Here is a 17,114-nt window from a genome sequence, read left to right on the forward strand (position 1 = left end):
TGAGTTAAAATTTTGTTCTACATTTTTTTCCAGCTCTGTCCAGGATGCTTTCGTTCACTTCTATTGGTACATGCTATATATGTCACTTTGCTTGACTGTTTCATGCATTTCAAAACTTAATTCATAATACATACATGGAAAAAATGATCACACTCTCAAACATAAAACTACAAATTAAAATACATCTTTTTTGCTTTTCAAATTTGCAAACATAAAAATGACATTTACAAGAATAGGGTAAATGGGCATTCTTGCACTGCTGGTAGGAATGTAAATTGGTACAAATAACATTTTAAAAGTAATCCAGCAATATATATATATATATACACACACACATATACATATATATATATATATCAAAAAAAACCCCACAATTCTGAAAACTGTAAGGAAAAGCCTTCTATACACAAAAATAATCAATGCAGCATTATTTATATAAAGTTAGAGGCAAAACCCTCAAGATGTTTACCAATGGGGAATGATTAAATAACTTGTAATGTGTGTATCTACCTAATACCAAAACCAAAAAAGCAAACCCACTGCCATTGAGTTGATTCTGACTCATTGCAACCCTACACGACAGAGCAGAACTGCCCCATAGGGTCTCAAAGGCTGTAATCCTTACGAGGAAACCCTGGTGGCATAGTTAAGAGCTACGTCTGCTAACCAAAAAAAGGTCGGCAGTTCGAATCCACCAGGCGCTCCTTGGAAACTCTGTGGGGCAGTTCTACTCTGTCCTAAAGGGTCGCTATGAGTCGGAATCAACTCAATGGCAACAGGTTTGGTTTTTTGATTTTGGAAATCTTTACCAAAGCAGACTGCCACATCTTTATCCCTCACAGCAGCTGGTGGGTTCGACCTTCCAGTTAGCAGCCAAGTGCTTTAACCACTGTGCCACCAGGGCTCCTTATTTACCTAATAGAATATAAAAATCTTATGTAATAATTTATGTAATAAAATGAGAAATTGCCTAAGCTATAATGAATGAAAAAGGCATTTACAAAATGGTTTCAAAACAGAAAACTCACGTAAATATAAAAGACCAGAAGGACTGACTCAATGGCAATGGGTTAATCACTGAGTGGTGGTGGTATGGGTGATTCTTAGTTTTTCCTACATTTTCTTATTTCTCAGATTTTCATTTATGTGAACATAATTTATTCTAGAAAAAAATTAATGGAATTTCACATTACCTTTACTGTTACTGTCTAATATCTCTACTCAGGGAAATTACCTGTCAGTTTCTAATTGTCTTTTCTTCCATCCCAGTGTAACACTTGATTAATAGTATACTTATTTCAAAACCTTTTAAAAACTGACTTCTCTAAGAAGTTAATTCTAAGGATCTTAATTCTTGAGAACATTAATTCTTAAGAACTTTGAAACTAAGTTTCTTCTATTGAAGATGAATTGTAGATGAAGAGCATAGAGAGGCTAATTACTGTGGAATCAATTTTCTTACTTAAAAGAAAATATCATCTATATTGCCACTTCCTGAACTATATTTTTCATTATTAAAGTAAGTTATTTCTCAGGTATAAAAATCTGTGCTTCAGGGTGTATACAGATGTCTTGCAGCTCAGGATGGCATTTCTGACAAGCTACTACGTGGTGTAAGAAATAAACAGCTAAACAACAAAGAAAATTTTATTATCCTTTGACAAACACGGAGCTTTGTTTCCCAGTGCCAGGATAAGGAAGTATTCTCAGACATTCCAACTTGCCTTGTAGAGCTTAATGTACTTTATATAAATAATGTTTGAATATTCTTTTTTAAGGACTATAATGCATGTTATTTTATAGATACGAAACTTGGTACTTCAATTTCTTATTTTACCTACTAAAATAAGATGTTATTTCATGTATATACAAAAGACCAAAACACATATATGTGAAAATTTTCAAAGAAAAATATCCACAAATTGATTTTATAATGCAATGAATCCTAACCTTGTTACATTTTGTGGGGACCATAAAACTTGTGAACTCAATAAAATGACCCTTACAACATGCATACATAAAGTGTAAATATAACCATTTCAACCAGGAGAAGTATGCCCACAATTGCGATTCCTACCTAAACATTTGACAGTTCCAATGGCGTGGGCAGAAGCTGCTCGAGGTTTGTTAGTTACCAGGGCAAGTTCTCCAAAATACTGTCCCCGAGAACATCGAGCGATTTCTACTGCACCATTCTCTTCCACTTCGGATTTACCCTGACAACATAATAAAACATATTAACGTTTACTTAGCTTGTGAAAAATGAAAGTTAACTTTAGCTTAAACATAAAAAAAAGGTCTATTATGTTTCTTGCTAACATTATGTGGATTTTTATGACTTAAGAGCGCTTACCTTCCTTTTCATGCTAATTTTCACTTCTCCAGATTCTACAATGAAAAAAGAATCAGCCAAATCTCCCTATGAGAATAAAAACAAAAACAGATGGTGAAAGTGCACATTTATTTGACAGTAATCCAGTTGAAAAGTGAAACCCCATCAAACAGGCTATCTCAATTTCTAAACTGAGAGGTTACTATCGACAATTACATAGTAATGCTTTCGTTTGTAAAATTATTTGAAATCATACACTCCCTATCACAGCATTTCTGCTGAAATATAACCAGTCAATCAAGAAAATATAGCAAATAACACTGGGGTAAGAATTTCACCCAAATTTCAGCCTGGGTAACAGCCTATGCGGTTAGCAATGACCACACTGCTGTGTATTCCAGCAGCATCTCTCCAGTAGGCAGGAATACACCAGCTGGTCCTGTGGCCTGTGAAATGCCAATCTGTGTCCCCATGTCTTCATAACATAACGAGCATTAGCTTGATGATCCAAAATGACCAGTCTACTCACAAAGAGGAGTAAGCATCCAGACCTATTAGGAAGTAGTAGGTGTGAATCTTGACATTTTCACTGCAGTTCTCAGGGACCAGACTCAGACTCTAGGCTGCTGACAATTCACCTCAAGGCTTCTAAGACCTTCTGGGAGAGTGTTACAGGATTGCTATTTCTAACCATGTATGCGTTAAATTTTATTTCGAACTCTACCTTGACTTCCAATGATGCCTTCTGAATTAAAAAGTATAATATAGACGATAACACACAGGTACTGACTCTTGAGCCTCTCAAACTGGTATTTCGAAACTCGTATAATTCAAGAAATTTAGTATCAGATTACATCACAAAAATAAATGTTGAATCTCGATTTATATAATATAGTTGCAGACATGTATGTGTATAAATATCTAAGACAACTAATATCTAAAAATATATTTAATAAACCCTAAGTTTTAAGCTCTAAGTTATATGATTTAAGTGCATGTAAAACTGGTAAAATCTAAGTAAGGTCTGTGATTGTACCAATGGCAATTTCCTGGTTTTGATATTGTACTAAAGGGACATAAGATATTACTATTGGGAAAACTGAGTGAAGAGTAACAGGACCTCTCTGTACTATTTTTGAAACTTCCTATGGATAACTATTTCAAAATAAAAAGCTTAAAAAAAGATCATTTTAAAAGCACTCTACACTTTGTTCTCCCTGGGTGGCATGAAAGGTTAAGTGCTTTGCTACTAACCAAAATGCTGGAAATTTGAACCCACCCAGAAGCACCTCAGAAGAAGCCCTGGTGATCTGCTTCTGAAAGGTCACAGCCATTAAAAAAACCACAGAGCCCAGTTCTATTCTACTCTGACACACGAGGGGTCACCATGAATTGGAACTGTCTTGACAGCAACTGGTAGACTGTTATTATTTACCAATTTACATAGTAGAACCTTAGCCTCATTCCCTGACTGCTCTCACCTGTACATATGCAGAAAAACAAGAGAGAGAGAGAGATTTACTTATTTATTTGCCTTCTAAACCAATTATCCTTTCCTCAGCCTCACAGACCTTGAAGCTTGTGTTTCACATGTATCAAAGGAAAAGTCAATATTTTAGGTAAAGAACATGGTAGAGTATAATACTATGATGCAAAAACTATAGAATCTATTAAATCCATTTGACTCATTGCTCAATGCTTCAAAAAGCCAAGTATGAAATAAGGTACTATCACCTGCATGCTTTATCTGTGATCTCCAACAATGTTTACCAATCCTACTTCTTGGTAGCCCTATTCTAACCTAGGTATGTAAACTAGTGGTTCCAACTGGGATTTCAGAAAAGCATCGGGGATTAAGTAACATGTTGGCCCATTTAGTTCCCAGAAGCCAATGCAGTTTATGGTCCAGTAAGTTTCCTTCTTGGCTGATGTTATCAGGGAGCAGCCTCAGAAGGTTTCATCGTGAGCTCCTGATCATGCAAAAGTCTCCAATATCTCCCAAGGTACCTTCTGGGTCCTCACTAATCTCATGGAACACTTGCCTGTTTTTTTCCTCTTATAAATGGCATCTTATTTCTTTACATACATATGAATTTCATCATACAAGTATAAAATTATGCAGAAAGCTATTAGATGGTTTAATGAATATTCATTAGTAGTTAATTATAAAAGCAAAAACATTTAAATAGCTTAATGGCTATAAATTAAACCATTTTTAACAGGTCCCTTGGTAGAAGTAATATTCATTTAATCTATCACTACATACTAATTATAGAAATACATATGAGAAAATTATCAACATTTAGAATGTGTAAAAAACTTTTCTGAATATAACCTCAAACTGAATTACATAGAAGATATTATACCTGAGCAATGATTTGTTCTCCATCGTTGTATACTTTGGTGCCTATTACATCTACCACTTTTAGGCGTTCCGAAACCTACAAAGAAAAAAGGCAGTATTAAACAGAAACAGACTAACAGATAATCTTAACTATTTCAGAGGTTGAAAACTGGGAATGCATAGGCCAAATAAGTTCAGCAGTGTGTGTTTGTTATATTAACTAGTAGCATTTAAAAATAAATTTCTCATAAAATTTTGGATTTCCACTTGTGTTGAAAAAGGGAAGACTCAGCAACACTTGGCCCTTATTTCCATGGTAATAACGGACTCCAGTGGAACAGCAGCTGTCCCTATACATGAAGCACATGTTCTCCAAGTTACCAAAGTCCCTTCCTGGCTTGCTTTTCTCTTTATGTTACTTGCCTAGCTCTGAAGGCATTTGGATTTCCAGCCCCAGATCTATTTATATTTAAAAAGATATGCTCCTAGAGAAGATCAGCTGCCTAACATGCATTCTGTAATGTGGCCCAAGTTTCTACAAAGCATATACTGAAAATCCAACCAAGAGATATTAGAAAGGAGAAGTACTAATATTTTGACATTTGCTGCTTTAGAAGACATTGTGTCTACATATGCATGTCCTCTTTAATTGCTTGTAAAATACTGCAAATATGAGACTAAAGTATATAGAAAAACATTCAGTTTAACAATGAAGTACAGAAAATAAAGTTGAATTTACAAGGGAACCAAAACCCACTTTCTCTCTCTCATAAGCTTCCATCTTCAGAGTAAAAACATAACAGCTGGTCTCACTGAGAAGCCACCCAGGCTAAGAAATAAAAGTAATAAGGAAGTGAACTAGGGGGGATATGCTGGAGGACATTCCAGACAAACAGTAATACAAAGGCCCTGAAGTAAGCATGGGCTCCACGTACCTGTGTGTCTGGAGTGACATGCTGAGCAGGGAGCTGTGGGAAATGAGGTCAAAGGGAGAATAGGGTGGGGGCAGAGGACAGACTGTGTAGGGCCATGTGGGCCTTCCGAAGAAAGTCTTAAACAGAAGATTGACATGATCTGTCTTGGGTTTTAAAAAGATTATTCTGGAGGCTGCAATAAGCCAGAGAAGAGGTGATGATTGCTCATACCATGGTGATGGTGGACAAATGGGTGGGAAATGATCAGATGCTGAATATATTCTCAAGATAGAACAGATAAGAGTGCTAACAGATTGGACACGGGTGGGGAAAAAAGAGGAGTCCAGGCTAACTCCAAGGTTTCTGGCCTGAGACATTGGAAGGAGGGAGCTACCATCCACTCAGATGGAGGAGGCAGGGTAGGAGTAGATTTACGACATGTTAGGTCTGAGGTGTCTATCAGACATCCAAGAGGCGATGTTAAATAGGCAGTTGGGTAAATGACATAGAATTCAAGTGAAAGGCTGTGCTTGGTGATGTCAATTTAGGAAGCATGAGCATATAGTCAGCATTTAAAGCCATGGAGTTTGACAAGTTCACCAAGTGAGCAAGTGCAGACTGAAAAGACAAGAGGACCAAGGACTGAGCCCTGGAATGCCGACTTTAAGAGGAAAGGAGAAGTGGAATAAACTACAGGGACAACAGGGAAGGAGAAGGTAAGGACAGTCAGATAACTCCTCCCTATGAAAGAATGAAAAAAGGTGGCTTTTGCTTTCATTTAGTGATCACTTTGTCTACTTTAACATAAAGATCATATATAAATGTTATATATGCCAGATAGAAGTCTATGTACTTATAAACAACAAAACAGATGTAGTTATAGGTAGTAAAAGAAATACTGAGTTATAAAACCAAATAACATAATTTGCTTTTTCCAAATGAAAATATGGATAGATTTTTATTTAAAGGAACTTTTCTACAGAAGTAAATACGCCTAAAAAAAGAAAAGTTTTTAAAGCAAAATAAAAGCATAAACATATATAAACTTACCTCCAAAGATTTAAGGAATGGCAGTGACTCTATAAAGCTTTCATACATTTTTCTCTTTTTGGCATTATTTTTTACAATTATCCTCCTGAAGGTTACCCTGTCCTAAAGGCAGAATATCAAAATACAAAGACAGTTAAAAGGTAGATTTTACGGGGAAAAAACATCTGTTTTAACATGTAGTTTCCTTTTATTCCCAGCAATGAATGAACAATAATTGAAGACTTTGAAATAAAAGATTAATACGTATTTTTAATGCAACTCATTTCAGATTGTTATTTCTTCAAGCATAAAATACAATATAGAACCACATAAAATATTCTTTTTTTTTTTAAATGATGCATTGGTTTACTTTTATTTAGAAGAGATTCAACCAACGTGTGACTGAGCTATGCCCACAAGGAGGCACTGTGTCACCATTAAAAAAAAAGTGTGTGTGTATACATACATACATTTTATATATATATATATATATATATATGCATATATGCATAAGGTTCTTTGACTGTGCATAGTGGCCCTAAACCAGAAACCAATCCCATTGCTGTCGAGTTGATTCTGACTCACAGTGACCCTATAGGACAGAGAACTGCCCCATAGGGTTTCCAAGGAGCGGCTGGTGGATTTGAACTAATAACCTTTTGGTTAGCACCCAAGCTCTTAACCACTGTGCCACCAGGACTCCAATGCTGGCCCTAGAGGGTTGCAAAATCAATTCGGTGGGACATGACGAGTATTTTTATAAAAAATAAAGTAGAAGAGAAAATCTGAGTGAATCCCTCGTAGTGTTGTTATTTGTTTCAGTTACACACAAACATATGTCGTGGTCGTGGTGTTTCTTATTGTGTTTCTTAATGATGTTTGCAGTAAAAAAGTATGAAAAACTCTACTAGAAAATATTTTAAAATCATAAAGCAATTACACTGTAAGAGGTTCTTTGTCACATTCACATTATGTCAGAGTTTGTTTTTTTTTTTAAAGATATGAAAAGCCAGAGAAACTACAGCTTTTTTGAGCAGGGTCTAATTCTGGTGTTTATCATGTTCCTATTTATGTTTATATTACATGACTTCAAAGATACAGAAGTAGGGAAACTCTTTAGGGTAACAGCTCAAATTATTTTTCCTATAAATTTTATACTGAAAAAATTTTCACAAAACATTATTTTAATTCTTAAATAAGAACCCCATAATTATGTTACTTTGGCATTCACTGTTAAACAATTATACCATTTTAATAAGATAATGCTAATTGGGGTATACTATTAATAAATCACTGTGCCAACATATTTAAGGCTCAATTTAAATGAACTGGTGCAATGAAGAAAAATGCCAGTGTGGAAGTAAGTCCCTCAGAAATTAAACATCCTGTTCCCCAATTCAGTTGATTACAATTTGGTATTGGCTGTAATTTGGACTTGTACTCTTAATAATTAAAAAAAGAAAAAAAAATTGCAGAATAACAAAAACACTGAAATCATTTCTAAACCTGGCTCTGCATCAGAATCAACTGGAGTGCTTAAAAAAGAAAAAGAAAAAAAAAGGTTTCTGAGAGGTCCTAGATTTTAATGACTCAAAATCTCTGCATATGGGGCTCGATAATCCATATTTCATAAAAGCCCCCCCAACTGATTCTGACATATAATCAGGTTTAGAAACCAGTTTTGACACTATTTTATGAAAAGAAGTTACTGCAAGAACAGAAGACTAGAAATAGTTTAGCAATTTATAAATTAACCATAATGAGCTATATGTCTCTGGAAGAATTTTTTATTAGTAGCCCACCCCTTCATATCCACTGTAATATATGAAGTCCAGAAAGTCCAATTTCAAAAGCTTTCTTCCTAGTCATTTCAATAATCACCTCTCTGAACCATCAGCATGGTCATGTAGATTGGATAATGCCCTAAGGCCAACAGTGACCAAATATTTACATAGTTGGACTAGTCTATAAAAGACTTCTGAAATTTGTTTATCTTACACCTGTACTTATACACTGGAGTGCTTATCTGTTGACCTTAAGAGAAAATTTTTTTTCTACTTGACCTTCTCTGAGGAGGGACTAGTTAGGCAAGTTGCTCTTTAAAAGCAGGTTTATCAACCACAAAAAGACAAACAATCCAGTCTAGAAATGGGCAAAGATCTTGACTAGACATATCGCCAAAGAAGATATACAAATGGCCAACAAACACCTAAAAAGATGCTTATGTCATTAGTCATTAAGGAAATGCAAATCAAAACCAAAATGAGATACCATTTCATACACATTAGGATGGTTATTATCAGAAAAATGCAAAACAAGTGTTGGAGTGGATGTGGAGAAATTGCAACCCTCCCTCCATTGCTGGCTGGGATGTAAAATGGTGCTGCCACCATGCAAAACCTTTTAGGGGTTCCTCATTTAACAGAAAGAATTACCACATGACCCAGCAATTCCACTCCTGGGTAAATACCCAAAATATCTGAAAACAAGGACTCAGATACTTGTATACTGATGTTCACTGCAGAATTATTTACAATAGCCAGAAGGAGGAAACAACCCAAACGTCCATCAACAGATGAATGGATAAACAAATTGTGGTACAAACATACAATGGAATATTATTCAGCCATAAAGAAATGAAGTTCTGATACATGCTACGATATGGATGAACCTTGAAACACTGTGCTAAGTGAAATAAGTCAGACTCAAAGGACAAACACTCAATGATTACACAGCATCCCAGAGCAAACCACAACAGTTTATCAGGGGTTACTAGGGGAAGAGGTGGGCAGAATGGGGAGTTATTGTTTAACGGGTATTGGGTTTCTGTTTGGGGTGATAAAATTTTTTTTGGAAATGTATAGTGGTGATGGTTTGATGGTTGCACAGTATGGTGAATGTGATTAATGTCACTGAACTGTACACTTAAGACTGGTTAAAACAGCAGTTTTTTGTGATAAATATATTACCACAATTTAAAAACATCAATTATTTTAACTTCTAAAAAAGTTTGCTTTTGTACATGTCCTAAGGTGATGATCACAGCTGCCCATTTTAATAAAGCTTAGTAACATGTATAGATTAGTCAACATCTCTGAAAATGCTCAATCCTTCTTAAGAGCTTAAGCAGTATACACATTGGGAAACAATGGGCCTTTATACCTAACTGGTTTTCTACCAGGGCTGAAAACTCTCAGTATTCCAAAGTGCCAACCTGCATCTTTACTGTGTGACAATCTGACCTTGGCTGGCAACCCCACTGGGATGATTAATTTTTTTTTTTTTAATTGTACTTCAGGTGAAGGCTTACAGAACAAATAGTTTCTCATGAAACAGTAGTACACATATTGTTTCATGACATTGGTTAACAGCCCCACAACATATCAACCCTCTAACTTCTCAACCTTTTTTTTTTGGTGAAAATACACATAGCCAAAGATACACCATTTCAAAAATTTTCTACATGCACAGCTCAGTGACGTTGACTACGCTCTTCCAATCGTGCTATCATTCTCACTTAAGATGAAGGCTTACAGAACAAAATAGTTTCTCATTTAACAGTTACTACAAATGTTGCCCTATCACAATGGTTAACAATCTCACAACACATCAACAATATCCTTACTCAACCTTGGGTTCCCTATCACCAGCTTCCTTGTCCCCTTCTGCCTTCTGCCCTTGTCACTGGACTCCTGTACCTCATTAGTCCCATTTGGTTTTACGGGGCTGTCCACTCCCAGGCTGAACGGTGAATGTCGGAGGTAACTTCACCACTGAGCTAAAAGGGTGTCTGGGGGCCATACTCTCAGGGTTTTTCCAGTCTCCTTTAGGCCAGTAAATCTGGCCTTTTTTTGGTGTGAGTTAGAATTATGTTCTACATCCTTCTCCAGCTCTGTCCAGAACCCTCTGTTGTGATCCTGGTCAGAGCAGTCAGTGGTGGTAGCCGGGCACCATCTAGCTGTACTGGACTCAGTCCGGTGGAGGCCTTGGTAGCTGTGGACAATTAGTCCTTCGGACTAATCTTTTCCTCGTATCCTGTTCTCTTCATTCTCACTTGCTCCCGAAGGGATGAGACCAGTGGAGTATCTTAGATGGCCGCTCACAGGCTTTTAAGACCCCAGACACTACTCACCAAGGTAGAATGTAGAGCATTGTCTTTATAAGCTGTGTCATGCCAGTTGAGCTAGATGTTCCCCAAGACCATGGTCCCCAGAGCCCTCCGCCCAGCAATTCAGTCCCTCAGGGAGTGTGGATGTGTCTATCGGGCTTCCATGACCTTTCCTTGTACAAGTTGTGCTAGTTTCCCCTGTGTTGTGTACTGTCTCACCCTTCACCCAAGATACCACTTATCTATTGCCTATTTAGTATTTCTCCTCCACCCCTCCCATCCCTGGTAACCAGCAAAGATTGTTACATTTTGTGTGTGAACTTTTTCATGGGATTTTACAACAGAGGTCTCATACAATATTTGTCCTTTTGTGATTGACTTATTTCACTCAGCATAATGTCCTCCAGTTTCATCCATGTTATGAGATGCTTCACAGATTCATTGTTGTTCTTTCTCGTTGCATAGTACTCCACTGTGTGTATGTACCATAGTTTGTTTATGGGATGATTAAATTTTTAAATAATACTTTTTGTAATAATACAAGGCATACTACACTCTAGATTTATTTGACCACTTTGATGACAAGCAAACACTTGCTGTGGACCATGTTTGCTCTGGTTTGGAGTTTTTATTTGGCTGGCTTTGGGTATTCACATTCTTGACGGTCCTTTAAACACTTCAGATAATAAGTCTCCTTTCCACCTGAAACAATTCCAATTTTTCTTCTACAACTTAAAAGTGACTCATCACATTTCTAATAAGTATACAATAACCGCCTGGTTCTAATAAAAAAGAAATACAAAGCATTTCTTGTTCCTCTGATGAAGAGATATTTTTATCAGCGGACTCCACTTCAGACTATGAGTCATGGTTGAGTAGCATGTAACGTCTAATGCAACAGCCCTTGGAAACAAGACTGTTAACAAACTTCAGATTTAAACTAGCCTTTTTCCTTCCATACAAGGATTTGAGAGAAATAACCTAATAAATGTGTGTCAAAACTATAGAGTGAGCTGTTTTTAACAATTTAAAAAACAAAACATGCCACCCTAAATCAGTGCTACTTAAAGTATGGTCTGAGCATCAGGCAGCACTGGGACCGTCTGGGTGCTTATGAGAAATGCAGAATCTCAGGCCCCACCCTAGACCCACTGAATCAGAATCTGTATTTTTACAAAATTCTCAGGTGATTCATAAGCACATTAAAGTTTGAGAAGCACTACCTTAAATACAGTCTTCCCGAATCAGCTTTGCAAATACCTGCTATTTTGCATCCTGATATCATCTATGAAACAAATCTCCTTCTTCCTCCAAACATGTCTTTAAACCAACACTTAGGTTTGGTGGAAATATCACCATTAATAAATTTATTTTAAAAGTACTCATGCCCAGGTCCCACCCCAAGAGGTTCTAACTGGTCTCAGATGAAGCCTAGGCAAGAGGTTTTTTTATTTAAAAAAAAAAAAAAAAAAAATTCTGATGTGCCACCAGGCTGAGAAGCACAGGCATGAAGCAATTTTTCTCTACAGCTGCTTTTAGATGCAAAATTGTTGCTAATCATTTATACCATCCAGAGAATCCGTTTAAAGTGGTTTCTCAAACTAGTATGCACCAGAATCACTGGGGAGGGTGTGCACAAACACAGAGTGCTGGGGTCCCCTCTCCCTGGTATCTGATTAAGTAGGTCTGGGGTGCAGGCCCCAGAATTCGCATTTCTAACAAGTTCCCAGGAGATACAGCTGTTACTAATCAGTGGACCACACCTGGGGAACCACTGATGTCGTCACATTATAATACTCACCACAGAAAGCTATCTGAGAAAACAGGACTGAAGGCTGTCCGTTTGGCCAGCTGTTTTTTAAAAGTGGGTAAGAAAGGAACATTTTGGGTCTGAGTGTCTCTCCCAGGGCCGACGGTCCTAAGCTCCTGACTTGACTGGAGGAGCGAGGAAAAGGACATGAAGATTTAACTCAGCACAGTCTTGGTGCCCAATAACTCAGCATCCAATAGCTGCTTAATAAATTCTCAGTAAATGATGATCCTAAATAAACCTACCTGTTAGATTACAATATTCTATTAGCTAGTGTCATTATGATTTTTTAAAATAATAGCATTCAAGTCAAATAAATATTTCACTCACCAAACCCCACAGAGCACCAGGAGAGGTAGCAGTGATTGTAGCTGCTCTGGGTGTATTGTACATTAAGGCCAGTTCGCCAAAGCTTCCACGATTATCGTAGTTACCAACACATCTTCCAACACCATCACATTTTACATAAATATCAAATGTTCCTCTGTTGAGCATATGTAAATTAAAGATAAAAGTAACTCATGCAAAATTTCATTGCAGTAACACATTATCTCAGAGAAGGGTCCTGTGCAATAAAATCTTACTTCCTGCCTTCCTTTTTCCCTGATGACAGCAAGTAACAAAAGGGCATCATTATGTGTCACAGGCACCATCTGTTCCAGACAAGCATGAAGAGATCATCAACTAGATTAGGGTAACGGCCATACAGGCTTCTGTTAGGAAAATCAGACTAAACAATAAACATTTAAGATAATAAATGATAAGAATATAATTAAGAATACAGCCAAATACTATATGCATAGACAACTACTGGAGGAATGTATATCAAACCACTGACGGTGGCTATCTCTGGCGGTAAGAATAATAAGGGATTCCAGGGAGGATCACTAAGTTAAAGAGGTTCTGTTTCTAAAATGAACATGTATTATTTTTGTAATCAGATGAAAATAACTTCAAAAATTACGTATCTGTAACAATTGGGGAGCCCTGGTGGTACAGTGGTTAAGAGCTTGTCTGCTAACCAAAAGGTCGGCAATCCGAATCCACCAGCCACTCCTTGGAAGCCATATGGGCCAGTTCTACTCTGTCCTATAGCATCGCTATGACTTGGAATCGACTCAATGGCAACGAGTTTTTTTTTGGTTTATAACAATTTGGTCAGCCACTAGTCTACAGTACTTGCGAGGGTACTTTATAATCTAAAGCAGGGGTCAGCAAACTATGGCCCACATGCTGACTGCCTGCTTTCATATACAAAGTTTTATTGGAATACAGACATACTCATTTGCTTATGCATTATCTATGGCTGTTTTTCTGGAGCACTTGGCGGCACAGTGGTTGAGTGCTATGGCTGTCAACCAAAAGGTAGGCAGTTCAAATCCACCAGCCACACCTTGGAAACCCTATGGGGCAATTCTACTCTCTCCTATAGGGTCACTATGAGTTGGAATCAACTTGACGGCAACAGATTTTTTGTTGTTTTTTTTTTTAAAATGTCTGTTTTTATGCTACAGTAACAAGAGTTGAGTAGCTATGACAGAGACTATACAGCCTGCAATGTCTAACATATTTACTTTCTGCCCCTTTACACAAAAAATTTGCCAACCCATGATCTAAAGTAAAACGTGGTAGGAATTCAGACAAATATCTGATCCTGACCTTTCTGCAGTTTTTCTGTGCTTTTAGTTGGGGTTTCTTTTTCTAGGAATATAAAACTCAGTTTGCATGTCACTGTACTACATAATATCTAGACCCTATATTTATAGAAACTACAATTCTTCACGTGGACGACTGTCTTTCCGCATACTGTATTTTATCAGAATAAAGATGATTTCAAGGCTTGTGGATGCACCTGTGAGGGCAGACAGGAAATTATTTGGCTTTATTCTATGGCTAAACCCTAACAAAGACAAAAATTTAAAAAAAAAAAAAGTTAGCAAAAAAGGGAGTGGCTTTTAAGATTGGAAAAGGATTAAGAATGGTAAAGAACAGCAACAAAATAATAATAACAAAAACATAACTGACAAAAGGTATTAAGAATAAAGGAAGTACAAAGATTAGACTGGACTATAAGATATAAAATGATACTCGTGGAGAGTAAGCTTCTTAGCTCAAGTAGATACATGAGACTAAATGGGCAGCTCCTGTCTCGAGGTGAGATAAGAAGGCAGAGAGGCTTAGGAGCTGGTTGAATGGACATGGGAAATTAGGGGTAGAAAGAAGGAGTGTGCTGTCACAGCATACGGAGAGCAATCAGGGTCACATAACAATGTATGTATAAATTTTTGTATGAGAGACTAACTTGAATTATAAACTTTCACTTAAAGTACAACAACAAAATAAAATAAAAAGAATAAAGGAAGAGAATAATTGGTTTCTAACATAATTCATGGATAGAATGGCTATTCCAAGATTACCTTCTAGAATTTGTCTCATGAATAATTTTTTTCAACTATAGACAAACTATCCTATTTGAAGTCTTTTGCACTGAAACTGCTTACTAAATGTACTATTTTGAATGGGATAAAATATAACAAACGTGCAGGTGAGAGTTAAAACAAGTTTCCAGCCCAGTTGAAATTGTATCAGTCTAAAATCTGTGTGCTGCTTTTCCATACAGCTTTCTTTACTGATCAATGTGAGACCTCGGGCAGTGTGGAGCTGTGTGAAGAACCTGAGCAGAGGCCAGGAGACCTGTCTGTGGGGCCAGCTCTACACTGACTGAGTGACCTTAACCAAGTCGTGTCACTTCTGTGTTCCTCAGTCTTTTCATCTGTCAAATGGGTGATTAGCATCAAACTGAAAAGGGAATGTACCATATACAAATGTAAGGCATTTTTTATAGTCAAAATACATACTAAAAGAAGATGAATACTGAATTGTATTTGGAGTTCTCATATTCCCCTACAATTCAACACAAATGAACAGCTGAATGAATTTCTGAGGTGTTTCACTGATGAAAACTGTTAATGATACCAAAACCATGACTTTAATTGCAGTATCCGGTTTTGTTCTTTCCAAAATCTGAATACACCTCAGCCCTGGCTGAAGCCTTGGCAATAGGTCTATAGATCACCACGGCAAGGATGAGGGAATGAAGGAATTGGTGAAAACCCTTCACTAGTCCAGAAAAAACAGTTCAAACAGCTTGTGTATGAAAGATACCACTCACAAACCAAAGATCGAAATAAGGCCTCAGGAGATGGAAGGTGTGCAATTTCCAGCAAAGGCCACTGATTTCAACACAATTCAGAGAAGAAATGTAATCCAATAAATCAGGCTTGGAGATGATCTGTACTCCACACAAAATGGGAGGAGCTGATGATACCAACTGTCTATAAACACTTCATCATCATTTTATAAAAGTGAAAAAATAGTCATTTCAGACTGCTCCCCTACTACATTTTAAACCCAGTGCCATCAAGTCAATTTCGACTCATAGCAACCCTACAGGTCAGAATAGAACTGCCCCATAGGGTTTCCAAGGAGCAGGGTGGATTGGAACTGCCGACCTTTTGGTTAGCAGCCATAGCTCTTAACCACTATGGCACCAGGATTCATCTAATTATTGCTCAAGGCACATTGTTCTTTGATGAGGGAAATAAAGCACAATGCACTTTCTCTGAAATTAGATTTCAACATAAACAAAGCAATTTCTCTATAAAGTATTTTAAAGACAAATATAATAATGCATAAACAATTTCTGGAAGGATACATAACTTCTCACTCTACTGACTGGGTGACTGAAGCAGCAGGAAGAGACTTACTTTTCACCTTATACCCTTGTTGAAATACATGTATTTAAGTTTTTTAAACCATGAGCATGTTTGATTTTTATAGTAAGTTTTAAAAAACAAAAACTTTTTAAAAAAAATATAATTACACAGATTGAATTACTGAGATTCAAACATCCTCAATTTTGTATTACACTTCTATTCTGTACTGTAAAGGAATCTATGATATACTAATAATGTTACTTACTCTCAAATACAAGTTAGCAAATGAGGAGGCTCCCAGTAAATGACTGAGATTCCTAGAGGAAGCTAACCAAAACTAATAGGTCCCCTCTAAACTATGCTTCTTTCCTTGATCTGGTGTGGTTTCACTACATGTATTCATTCACAGAAGGTTTATAGTGCCTATTTCATAGTAATAAAAGTAAAGAGGCAATAGCAACTATTACATATAAATTTTCCATTAGCTGTAATAACCATTAACATTTTACACAAAAGGTTCTTTAAATTTCAGTAGTGAGGTTATGGAAAACTTACCTATCAATTACATAAAAGTTGTCACCATCGTCACCTTGATCAATTACATGCTCCCCTTCTTTGACCAATTTTTCAAACATGGCATCTAATACTTGAGACATCTGCTCCTATTGTTAAAAAAGTAAGACATAATCTCCTGTTTATCAAGACCATGTTTTCTTAAATAATTGTAATTAGCTTTATATTCTGTGAACAAAATCAAAGAAATGGAAATATCATCATTGCCATTAAGTCTCGTCAGAAAAAATAAATAGTGCAGGCTTCCTTATAACACGCAAATGAGATGATTATATATTTACTCTCATA

At 36.6% G+C, this 17,114-nt stretch overlaps 1 protein-coding gene across 1 annotated transcript in view; it reads right to left on the reverse strand.

Moving 5' to 3' along the window:
- Positions 1–17,114, reverse strand: part of PRKAR2B (protein kinase cAMP-dependent type II regulatory subunit beta) — a 101,297-nt gene that overhangs the window by 3,823 nt on the left and 80,360 nt on the right. Inside the window, exons 5-10 of the mRNA XM_004382602.2 lie at positions 16,809–16,915; positions 12,868–13,021; positions 6,641–6,742; positions 4,699–4,773; positions 2,354–2,419; positions 2,078–2,216 (exon numbers count right to left, since the gene is read on the reverse strand). Coding sequence (XP_004382659.1) covers positions 2,078–2,216; positions 2,354–2,419; positions 4,699–4,773; positions 6,641–6,742; positions 12,868–13,021; positions 16,809–16,915 — 643 coding nt within the window. The remainder of the gene's footprint in view (positions 1–2,077; positions 2,217–2,353; positions 2,420–4,698; positions 4,774–6,640; positions 6,743–12,867; positions 13,022–16,808; positions 16,916–17,114) is intronic.

This window comes from Trichechus manatus, unplaced genomic scaffold (assembly GCF_000243295.1).
Source record: "Trichechus manatus latirostris isolate Lorelei unplaced genomic scaffold, TriManLat1.0 scaffold00096, whole genome shotgun sequence".
In the NCBI taxonomy this organism is placed as follows: Eukaryota; Metazoa; Chordata; class Mammalia; order Sirenia; family Trichechidae; genus Trichechus; species Trichechus manatus.